Below are 12066 nucleotides of genomic sequence, written 5' to 3' on the forward strand. Positions count from 1 at the left end.
ACTACACATGAAAAATTATTAATGCTAAACGACCCTAGCAGTGCTGCTAGAGTCGTGAAAGGTAATTTCTGCAGAAATAACTTCACTAGAAATGTTCTCGCGTCTCTTTCCTCTTTCCCTTTTGCATCCTCTCTTCCATTTCGTCCTGTTCATGGTAATCAACCGGAAAAGCCATCTGGCTAACCTTGCTACCTTTCTTCTGTTTATATATCTTTTTTTCCTGCGAACCAACCAGTGCTATTGACTCGTCGTACCCTGTGGTTAAGCTGTTGTAATTTTTTACACTGAATACAATTGTGTGTATGATATATTGTTACAATAGCATAAATACTGTGCTTCTTTTTGCTTTACAGGCGTTTGAAGTTTCGATGGCCGTCAGTCCTAGATCGTTTTTATGTGTTTTCGGTCTAGCTTGAGGCGGTGTGCTTGTCTGGTACGTTGCAGCCGGTCAGCAGCGGCTTCAATACGGTGGTGTTCGATAATGATGACGTTTCAAGGCGAAATACTTACATGTCTCATCAGTCAAAATCTGGCGTTGACCGACCGTCCACGAGAAACGGCAAGAAAACCCACATGACCTCACGACGTCATCGCAGTCTCTACATTACCAGGAATGAAGGAAAAATAAAATTACTTCCGAAGTGGGTTTCGAACGCAAGCCGTGACAAGCCGTTGTTACGTCACTATTGCCAGAGAATCGGGAGTGACGGCACCAGACATGAGGCGGAACCGGAAGTGACGTGGTGGCTGGTTTAAAGTGGCGCTCTAAATGTACACGTATGTCATATGGCCTTTGCTAATGACCTTCACCCTAAGTCTTTTTACCTAAAGGCCTTCACCAGGAAGGCCTTTCGGGCATTCATACTACTTACAAAAACTAGCTAGTAAACTAATAGCCCACGATACCACAGAAAAGATTTCGCGTTCACAGCTCGTAAAAGGTCTCAAGTGCCCTGTAATTTTTTTGTATATGTTTTCTTTCTTCTCGTTGTACTTCCGATATGGCTATGGGTGCTTTTTAAAGACAGGCATATGCGAAGCTTAAAGTTTATTTGTAAGCGGCGCTAATCCTGCGGATTTGCGCACATTATGTGTATCTTTTCTCCTGTTGAGTCGTGACTGTACTTGACAGCTCGTTCTCATACAGAAGGAGTACAAAAAGGACAGTCTGAAAATTTGTAGTTATGTAGAACGCTTGAAAAAAAAAATTCGCCTGCGGTAAAATCTTAAAGTAGGTACAAATACTTAGTAGCATTTTGGTATCTTCGGCAACTTGCTATTAAGTTGTTCGTAACTCAGATACACTCCTGAAGAGATGCTTAAACGTGGATGCCAGAGACTGCGATGTTAGCTAATACCACTTTAGTAATAACGGCTGTTCACGGCTATATGCCCACCGTGCCGTTTATACCGTCACATTTATACTTGAAGGAAGCCACTGAACGGACTGGCGTCACAGGCTCCAACAGAGGGTGACACGCAGGTAGAGGGCGCGTGTTTTGTGGATGTACTGTGGGCCATTTATTTATTCATGAGTTTTACTTGTTCCAGGTGCTCGTACTGCTTTCTGTGGTGGAACATGACTGCTTGCACAAGCCGACTGTCGCGAAAAATTTGCACAGCTCTCTTAACCTGGAACTGCCATGTTGTGAAAAGTCATTGCTTTCTGGCATGAATTGTGTAAGGCTAGTCACAACAGAGGTGCAGCCTCCTAGATTTGCGGATATACCGAAGAGGACACATCTTGCATGTCGCGTGCACCAAGGAAATGTGTCCAAAATAAAAACGTTCCCTCAGTTGAGTAGGAGTTCTTGATTTAAAAGAAAAGAATGAATGGCGATTACAAAAAGTGGTGATGCTAAATTGCAGCACTAGCTAGTATGCGATTGTGGCTGGGCGCATAAAGATGCTGCTGTAGAAAATGAATTTATTATGCCTAGATGCTAATGTGATGAGATGGTTCTGCGTTGATCGACCTTGACACCAAGCCTTCTCATGAAGCGAACGGCGAGACTGCATGCCCACGTAAGCACCGCCGTGCAGCACTCACCGCCGTCTCTCGCCAATTCCTGCCTCACACTGCTCGCTTTTATTGTTTTCTTCAGCGCACGCTTTTTGACGACTACGATCACGGACACAAACACGCCTTTTACGGGAAGCGTCGCCTTAACAGCTGGGCTGTAAAAGGAGGAGCAAATGGCTGAGGGCACCGTAATTGCCTCAGGGAGTGGTGAGCGCCCGAACTATCCAGCGGCCGAAAAAAGTAGAAGACAAGATAGACACAAAGTGGGACAATGCAGCTCGTTATGTAAAGGATAGATTGCATTAATAAGGCGGAGTTGTTTATGGTTTACGGTGTTTTAACGTCCCAGAGCGACTCAGGCGACACCGTAGTGAAAGGGTCCGGAAATTTCGACCAGCTGGGAAATTTGACCGCTGCAGCTAGGATGAACTCGCGTCTTTCGGATCAGCACCCGAGCACCATAACCACCGGGTCACCGCGGCGGTTAAATAAGGAGTGCCAGATAAGAAAGTGCGCAGACATGGTGGTGATAGAGAGTTGTGGGGCGCTCAAGAAAGAGCATTCTCTGACCCAAAGGCATGAAATGTGACATGAGTGCCATTATTAAAGACTCGAGGGCTACTGTTATCAGGTGAACTTCACAATGACGCACGCGAATTGGCTGCAAGAAAATTGAACTGCTAGCCCTTTAATCATTTTCTGCCTTAAATATAAGAAGTAACGAATATGTGCGCGTTGTTTGCTGCTCACCGCTTGGGCGCTGAAATCGCTTTGTGTTTCGGTCAAGCAACGCTGCGTTGGGGCCCGCCTTTGTGCGCGTGTGTGCGTGTGTACAGCTTTCCATTTTTTTGAAATAATATCACGGCAGCGTAGACCAGGCAGTCGTATAGATCCCTAAGAAGCATCGAATTTCTAAATATCTGTGAGTTTCTTAACGTGCACTTCATCTATCGCGGGAATGCCGGGAAGACGAGGTTTTGTATATGGCTTGCCTAGCGTTCGGCAGAAAACGTGGATTCTCTCTCTGAATCGCCAGTTGCGCGGTGGTCTTCTCTGCCCTCGAATGAAATTTTTGTTGAAGTTTTTTTTTACATCTTCAACAAGTTTAACTTAAGTGTTAGGCTGGTTTGGAAACTTTCACAACATTTCTTGGAGGTTTGCCGCGAGAAGTTATTGTTACTGTTGAATCCACACTTTGTGCCCAATAATGGCCAAACCAAATATGAAACCTCGTCTTCCCAGCATTCCTACACCTTCCCATAGTGTATTAAGTGCAGCGCCGCAAGCTTTCCCTCTCGGTAAAATCGAGAAGCTCTATGAGCGAAGCCAGAGCTCTGGGCGAAACAGACGAGGTCACGCGCATGAGCACAGAACGCTTGTCAGTGGGGGTTGTGTCACGTCACCAGAACAGCCGAGCAGACGACGCTGCGACTGAGAAGCGCTCTGTGCGCATGCGCGTAACCTCGTCCGTTTTTACGCTGCGGTCCTTCTTGGCACGCTGAACGACCGCCTAGTCGACTTTGCGTGATGTTACTGAAGACGTGCAGAACTGCACAGGAGTGTGTTTGTGTGCGAGAGAGAGAGCTCAGGGGGTGATGGCGTGGGCCATGCCCGGCATGATTGGTCCCGCATGCCAACTCCATAAAGAGCCTAACAAGAGAGCTATGCTCCGCAGACGCCAAGGTGGGAAAACAATCGGTTTTATTAAAAACATCAACACCGACATTTCGAAAACAACACTGATTGTGAGCAATGCAGGTAACAGGGGCATATACAAACGATGGCGAGTCCCGGGAGAGTGAACGTGAGCGCTACGCCGCTAATGGCAGCGTGCGTGAATGTGTTGAGTCACCCAACTAACACAGTGCGATGGGGGCGAAAATGTCGTGGTTATTTTGCCGGCTAACTAGTCTTCATTCCCGATCACGTGCATCGTCTAGTCTCTCTCGCAGTGCCATTTTCGAGGCCGATGAATAAAGTGAAAGTTAGTTTCATATCGGCCCTCATTGTTACTTTTTTTTTGCACTTAAGGCGATGCTGTCGATAGGAGTCGATGAATATCTCGACGCCTTGTCCTCTTTCTACCTGGCTTTCAGAGTGGTACGTGACTGACTGAATGATTTGTGAAGCCGTCTTTTCAAACCCATAAAAACTTTGCGCGAGTTTGCTTACGATACCACGAAAAACATTTGCGCCACGGTGTAGCGAATAATCTCACGATCCTGCTATGCCACCTCTTAATCACTATCCTCTGTCTGGTCATGTCCACTCCCGCATATAGATCTCTTACATTGACAGCGAGTTGCCTATGCGGTGTGGCAGTCGTGGACACCCTGCTTAAAAACCTACTTTCTTTTTTTTAATGGGGGAGAGGAGGGTTGTCAAATCAAATAAGGACGTTTAACAACAATTCATTATGCCGAGCACCATTTTAGCCACTTTGAAAATCAAAATGAGTGGTACTCTGTGTACTGAATGCACTTTTTTTACAAGCCTGTTCACATTTCAGTTTTATCAATCGTTATCATGAAGCACTGTCGGGTCGGGCACAGAACTTCCACTAAAAGATGTCAGTTGATTTTTGACTACAATACACCAACGCACGCACGCCTACTAACAGTTTCACAAGGAAGGTATACAAATAATCTTGATAAGAAAAGCTGTTCTGAGACCACATCAACAGACAAAAACAACACTAGATGGTCAGACTGGCAATATCCCTGCCTAATGTGTTAGGAGGAATGCGTGGAGGTAGTTGCAGTAAATTTTCGCAGTACCTTGCAGGAGCTTGCTTTGAGGATCACACCAGTGACAACCTATTATTCAGGCGGCCAGCCTTCAATCTTAGTTTCCCGTGGCACAGAGAGATCTGTCTTCATGTTGTTTAACACTCCATCGCACAATAATGCGTGCTTGTAGATGTCTGTGTAAGAGAAACAGCTATAACCGACACAGGACAGGTCAAGACCCTCTCCACAAACGCACTCTTCTTCCTGCTAATAATCTTTCGGCCATGACACATAGTGAGCACATCTGAGATAGCGGTATCGCGCACGAAAATGTGGCATCGCACGCTATTAAAGGCTGCATCTAAAAAATGTCGCACAATGCTGCAAACATGTCATCTGTAAGCAACCAGGCCCAAGGATGGGCAACAACACAAAGTGAGGTGAGGTCGGCAACAGCTCGAATTTCCGTATGCAGGAGAGCTGAATATACTGTTTCCGGTAAACATCACAAAGGAGGCGATGCGTATAAATGCATGCCCACGAGTTACTCCAGTGTAGGAGATGCTAGAGTCAAATACGTCCACTTCTGTTTTTGTGCTTACAGAGTGTCCATCTACAAGCGAGTTCAAAACATCTCTTCGGGCGTTGAAGCACTGTAACAGTTCAGCAGCAATGAATCGCGAGTAAATCGCGAAGCAAGGCCTGTAAACAATAATGGCGTAACCGCACCGAAGCCGAGGAAAACCGCGTGCATTAAACGCAACACGTTCTTTACTCAGTGCAGTTTATTAAACTCGCTGTTCTATTGGGGCAAAATCCAGTAATGAAAAATACAAGTGTTCCGCATCACTTCCGGTCATGTGGTTGAGCTAATTTTTGACCGCACTCAAAAATTATGCTTGAAAACTTGATCCTCGCCCATGCAGCACACTCTCAGTATTACTGTGCGATGTCAGTGCACGTTAAAGAACCCCAGGTGGTCGAAATTTCAGGAGCCCTTCACTACGGCGTCTCTCATAGCCTGAGTCGCTTTGGGACGTTAAACCCCCATAAACCATAAACGATAAACAATTGAAGTTTTATACAAGCACATAGCTGTAAACCGGTCGACAGAACAGTATTCACATGCTAACAGTTGTCGTTCAAGTCGGCAGTTCCCTTCTCAGATAGCAGAAGCACCTTCACTGGACACCGTAAGCACAAGTGATACCAAGAGAACAACGCCCCCCCCCCCCCCCTCCTTAAACACACTCACGCGCAACGTTCATTCATACACATGCTGCACAGAATTTTCTGTGGACTTTAGGTGCATACAATGTACAAATAGCTCGTACCGGTATTATATAACACATGTTCCTGACTATACGTAGGTTTACGCACTCAACGGACACGCACAGACCAAACGACGACTAGGGATAAAAAATAACAAACAGATATAGTTGACCAAAACGCGGATGACTACGTGACCAACTTGTCCAAAACCTTTCTTGCCCAGAGTAGACGGCGCAGTTAAATGCCTTAGCTACGTGGAGCTCTTTTTTCAGGAATACCTCAGAGTGCATCCGAACAAAGGTGCGAAGCCTTTAAACTGGCACGCTTGTTTGACTAGACAACTTGACGTGCCTGTCAGTTAGATCAAAACCACCACGCGCCTAAAGATACCGTCGTGGATCACAGTGCCCAGGCATGCAGGCAAGCTTGGTCCCACCGGGCGCCCCGCGCCGTCCTTGGTCGTCCGTTCACGCTACTCGGTGAGACACTGCACTCTAAACTATACGAACGCGTTCGCAAACAGCCGACTTCAACCGTTTTTCCCAATGTACTGCGTCAGTAATTCAGCACTCAAGGGTTATTTCAAAATGCAAGGTAACGCGCCCCAAGATGTACATGTCGCAATGAACTCGGAAGGCAAGAAAGACCGGCGCAAAAAGGTAAACTATACTGTTTTTGTGGCCGCTCTTATAGTCGGATAAAGCGCAAACAGTCAGAGAAGCTCCACCCAAATTCATGACTTCCACGTCATGTTCCTCCACGACAAGGAGGAAAGCGGTTGTGAAAGATTTTTTAAACGACAGTGGGCCCTTTTCTATGTGTCTTTTCAAGTCCATCACAACCTTCACTAGCACCTGCCTCGTGTTATTTTTTTCTGTGTGCTGTTTTTTGTGCGCTTCATCTACTAGAGATTTTCTTGTTGTTTAAAAATGCTAGCCACAAGATAAGCATAACATTTTATTTTCTGATTTGTTTAGTACAGTTGTGATTAGCCAGTGGAGTAATAAAGAACCCTACGAGCTCTGGGCTGCTTTCACCAATTGCTGCCTTTAAGTTGTATCAAACTGTAATAAACCTTGATTGAACTGCATGGTATAAAGAGCGACGCCATCTTGAATGCCTTTAAATGTTTGTTCTTTAGCAGTGTAGTTGCTCAGCGCCTGTGCTAATATCATGCATGCCAAAGCCGGTGGAATATATCGATCATCTGCCTTCGATTCTACTTTCTTCCTATTATCCACCTTGCCGAGCGGCCAGTTCTGAGACAGAACTGACATGGATGTTTTTTATCATTTGACGAGAGCAGATTTTTTGAATCGATATAGAATAGCAGTGAATTATAGTAGCGTAGGCGCAGGATATTACGTAAAATGCAACTAAATAAGCACGCGCCTTTGGTTGAATAAGAAAAAAAAAACTGAGCCAAGAGTAGTAACCTTCAATCTGGCTGCTGTTCCGGACGACTTCTTTACTGATCAAAATGAATCGCTTATAAAAGATTCCCCATTTTCCGAAACTTGTTGTATAAACATGAACGCATCGCAGTTTGAGCATCCAACATCCTCAGGGCTTTATCACACCGTGTTGTTGAATAACCCCGCGAATGAAATGGTCCGGGAAGGTGCGAAGCTTTGAGCTTGTTGCTCACAATGTGCTCCAATAACTACACAAATACTTAATATTTTCGAATGCATGCAGACACTCAAAAGTGCACAAGACACGTTGAGGAAAGAAGGCAAAACAGTCACTGGGTGTCATTGGCGCAAAAACACACACGAATCCTTACTGTTTATTTAAACAGCATGCGTTGCAATGTGAATAAAAAATTTTAAATAACAGATGATGTCAATTGGCAAATAAAAGATGGCAAGCAATGAAGCTACGGTGCACTGTGCATTTTAGGAGCCAGTGGTTTCAAGCTTAGTAGTTGGCATAGTATCCGAGTCGCGCAAAATGTCCCTTAGTACAGATACAACACCACGAATCTTGCTCCAGCCATCTGCCTCACACAGCCATCTGCCTGACACAGACTATTGTCTGTCATTGACCTTTGACCTGAGAAGTCCGTTAGCTCCGGCACGTCAAAGTGGGTCAGAACGAGGCACCCCTGTTCACTTCTCAGGTGAGCTCGCTCTTGTAGAGATAGTAGAACCAGTAGATGACGTTGAAGACGAAGAAAACGAACGGGAACATGATTCGGCACACCCTGTCGACGTTCTGGGACCTCTTAAGGTTCTTTTGAAGCTCCATGTTTCCCCGGCTGCTGTACTTGTTGGAGCCTTCCTCGCCGTCCTGCTTCTCATTGGCCTTTCGGTTGCGCTGAGCGTGGGCGGAAGAGACCAAAAAAAGATCTAGTCAGAAAGTTTGCCTTCCACTAATCAGAAATAAGAAAAGTAAAAATCAACCATTTCACCAATTTGGGGATTTCAGCTCTGCGTAGAGAATTTAATTCATTCGTCCTTTACGACATGCTCTGCAAAATGAATACTTAAGATAGTGTCCGCATAGCTCACCGAAGTTCTTATCTGTCTCGTAACGTAGGGGCCCTTACATAAACAAAGAGACGACGCATACTTCGCCTCTGTGCGTTCTTATGTACGCTCACCTCTGCTTTTACGGTCAGTTGCCGAGTGCTGCTGTAGACATCCTACGATAAAGAACTTTATTCTTCTTCAGTGACATTCGAAGAGAGAATATTCGGACAATGGAGACAAAAGTTTGAAAACTCAAATCACAGACAGCTTTAATGTGGCATGATTGAAGGCGAACAAAAGCATTCGAAACAGGGTCATTGTTGGTTGTGGGAATTAAGAAAATAGTTACACAACGCACCAGCAGTTTAGTTATTAAAAAAATTATGCAGACATTGCCTTAAATCTGTACGTCTAGCCTAAATGTTAATACAAGGCACATAGAATAAATGAAGTTCCCAAAAGTTAGTGTTTCATTGGGCCAAAGAGTTAAAGAGTAAAATTTGATAACATCTTGTAGCCGAACGTTAAGACACGCTAAATGAAAGAAAACGTGTAACACTAAAACCTTAATCGGAAGTCTTATCTTTAGTCTCTATGCGGGGTTAAAGGTTATTTTCACCATAACGAAATACTTTTCTCATAAAGCTAGAAGTCATGCACGGTGAATTTATGTTAGATTTACATTGAAGCTTTGATTGTGTTATATTAATTGGCTTGTGAGTTGCAATTTATAAGCATTTGACGACGGTGGCATAAAATGCAAAATAAATTGCTGAGATCGCGCGAATTTTTTCTCTTGATAGGCTGTGTTAAGATCTATTCCCGCGTTCGTATGGCTATACATAGACCAGGTACAGGTAAGACTTCCTTGCAAATATGAAGTGAGTCTACATTGGCCCGTGAAGCGAACGTGCGGTATACCTTTTTCAGTCTTGTCCACTGTAAAGAAGCACAGAAGACTCTGATTTTACAAAGTGCATTATGCAAATTGAGAGTGAGTGTGGTTAACAGATATGCCCGCAGTGTTAGTATACGTACAAGAGGAAATCCTCTGAGAGGTTAAAAAGAGCAGTGCTGAAAGAAAAAAACAATTCAAAAAGAAGTGCAAAAACAAGCAGGCATCATAAGGTAGGCGTTAAGACTAGAAGACATAGTCATCGCATTCATAACCAATCACCTTTGCTGAAATTGAGAGGAAAAGGAAAAAGGAACGTGTTTTTTTTTTTTGACAACAGGTAAAATTTTCAGCCGATCTATTGCTCAGCGACAAATTGAGATTTTGTTAAAGAACGCTCGCCGTGTTTCTCATGATTAATTCATTCCTATGGGAAATAAAAGAGGCTAAGAAATATAAACAAATTTTACGCACATTCTTATTATTAGTATTACATTTGCTGAGAGCGATTACACTCATTGTTATCCTCTCGGATTTTTGCAAGTAAATTTCGGCAAGCAAGTTTCAAGCGTAAAAATTTACTGCAAGCGACCAAATAAAGGGGGCCGAGCGCCTCTGCTCGGCCTTGAAAGCACCCTGGGAGCTTCTTACGTGTCGAGTTTCGTCCAAGATGGCGCCTTAACGGGCCACTTTTATACGAGGCACGCAATTTTCAACTCGGCTGCCCAAGTGCTCGCTTCGCCACGGAAATGGAGCGTCCGCCTGGACTTCGTTTGCGGCTCCGGCACTTAAGCTTGGGTTACACACATTAACAACACTGAGTCCCGCTGATTGTGTTGGTTATGACGCCCTCTTTAAAACTTCCAGCCGCTGTAAACTCGTGACGAACGAGCATTCCAATTTGTAAAAGACAATAAACGTTACTCATAAACGTCTTATTTCCTTCCCGTGGTGCTTTGAGCGCATATATTCAACGCTGAAACTTTCTGCGGCGACCGCAGTGAGGAAATATGCAGGTTACCCTGCAAGGAATGAATTTGGGGGGGGACACGGTTGAAAGCGCTTGTATTCTGTCGATGTTGTACTCAACACACTGTGTGCATGACTAGGTTCCACTGAAAGCTTCAGAGAAGAAAAAAAAGCATCCCTATGACATTCAGCTGGGCGTTTTCATTAATGTGATAGAATTAAATGCCTAATCAGAAAAAACAATGTGTCGCACGTTATAAAATTCGCCCGTTGGCTAAAAGGAACGCCACCAATTCCATCGGCTGGAGGGACCTGATGTCACAAGATTGTATAATTGCAATTGGCTGGAGAGCAGGGGCGTTACTTCAGGTAAAGGCAACAGGAGCTTTTAATGCTAATGCTATAGCACTAGAATTCGACGTCTCTCTGAATTTTTAAAATAAAATGGTTTTTGTTACGACTCGTGGCCAGCACCAGCTGCTTTAAGTAGAACTGTCGAACATCCACAGCATCATCCGGGTAGCTAAAGAAAGAACCGCAGAGGGGCTAGCCGCAGAAAAAAGTCGAAGCGGATAGATAGATGATCGAAGAGTGTTACGAAAGAGAGGAGAATGAAGATGAAGAAGCAAGAACAGAAGAAAGACACAATAAGGAGGAGCGTAAGAGAGCATGGCCGCCTTGCTCGTCCAAGCACGAAGCAAGCAGGAGACGAGAGAATAAAAAAAGAGAACAGAGGATTTCATCCATGGCTAACCTCTTCTTCGTGTGTTTCGACGTCCCAGGTTTTGTTCCTCCGAGGCTGAAGAAGCAACAGGGATAATGCATTTTAGAAACGCAAGCCCATATTTTGTAGCGGATTGCCTCTGGCATCATGGGCCCGGCCATACCGGCTAATCAAAGCCTTGGATGTGCGGCCACAGATGACATTATAAACAATGAATGAAAATAAGCGAATCATGGGGCAGCATTCATAATGATCAGGGTCGGGAGGGGGGGTGACAAAAATGCAACAAAATCAGTGTATATAAAGAAGAGCTTACGGCCGTGTTCTGGACCTGAAAGCGATTGAAAGAAAAGAGACACTTCATCAACAGATGGCTTGTTGTAAAGACAAGATAAAAATAAATAAATCATCAGCAAAACAAAGGACAATAAACAATAAAGTGATGACACAAAAACGAAGTGAGAATGGGATGCTTTAAGCCACATTGTGTACGCTTACTGGATCTGAAATCAACTGACGGACGGTATATAATTGTCCAGTACACACTATGTCAATTCGTTCAAACATTTCAATAAGAAAACACGCAGATTAAAGGGACACTGAGGTCAACGCAGTCCAGTAATGTTTTCAGTAAAAATTAATTCTCGGGTTCTGCATCGGCATAGTGAGTAAGAAAATAGGAGATATAGTCGTACAACAGTTTGCTTTAGCTAGTGATCAATCGCTAATATTTGAGAGTTAATTTACAAAGAGCATTTAAACTTAAATAAAATGATTTATTTCTTTCCGAATGTCTCCGTATTTGTGCAAAGCTGCAAATGGCAAGGGCCGCTGTTTACGCAACTCTTACAAGACAAGAGAATCGCTCTTTGCTTTTATCTCAATACCTTGGTATTTCAACGTTTATGGAGACTGAATAAAAAAAAAGCAAAAGCAGCAGTAGTGGCGACTTCCAAGCACTTAGCGTCGGCGGCGCGCTG

General features: G+C 44.3%; 1 protein-coding gene across 3 annotated transcripts in view; it reads right to left on the reverse strand.

Annotated features, from left to right (window-relative positions):
• Positions 1 to 3705: 3705 nt before the first annotated feature.
• The window catches only part of LOC144094021 (glutamate-gated chloride channel-like), a 111505-nt gene continuing 103144 nt past the window's right edge, over positions 3706 to 12066 (reverse strand). The window contains exons 7-10 of one of the 3 annotated variants that reach the window (XM_077627862.1): positions 11403 to 11417; positions 11117 to 11161; positions 9420 to 9437; positions 3706 to 8343 (exon numbers count right to left, since the gene is read on the reverse strand). In XM_077627862.1, coding sequence (XP_077483988.1) covers positions 8143 to 8343; positions 9420 to 9437; positions 11117 to 11161; positions 11403 to 11417 — 279 coding nt within the window. In that variant the 3' untranslated portion in view covers positions 3706 to 8142. The remainder of the gene's footprint in view (positions 8344 to 9419; positions 9438 to 11116; positions 11162 to 11402; positions 11418 to 12066) is intronic. The other 2 variants (XM_077627863.1, XM_077627864.1) reach the window with 2 other exon arrangements.

This window comes from Amblyomma americanum, chromosome 6 (assembly GCF_052857255.1).
Source record: "Amblyomma americanum isolate KBUSLIRL-KWMA chromosome 6, ASM5285725v1, whole genome shotgun sequence".
Classification (NCBI taxonomy): domain Eukaryota; kingdom Metazoa; phylum Arthropoda; class Arachnida; order Ixodida; family Ixodidae; genus Amblyomma; species Amblyomma americanum.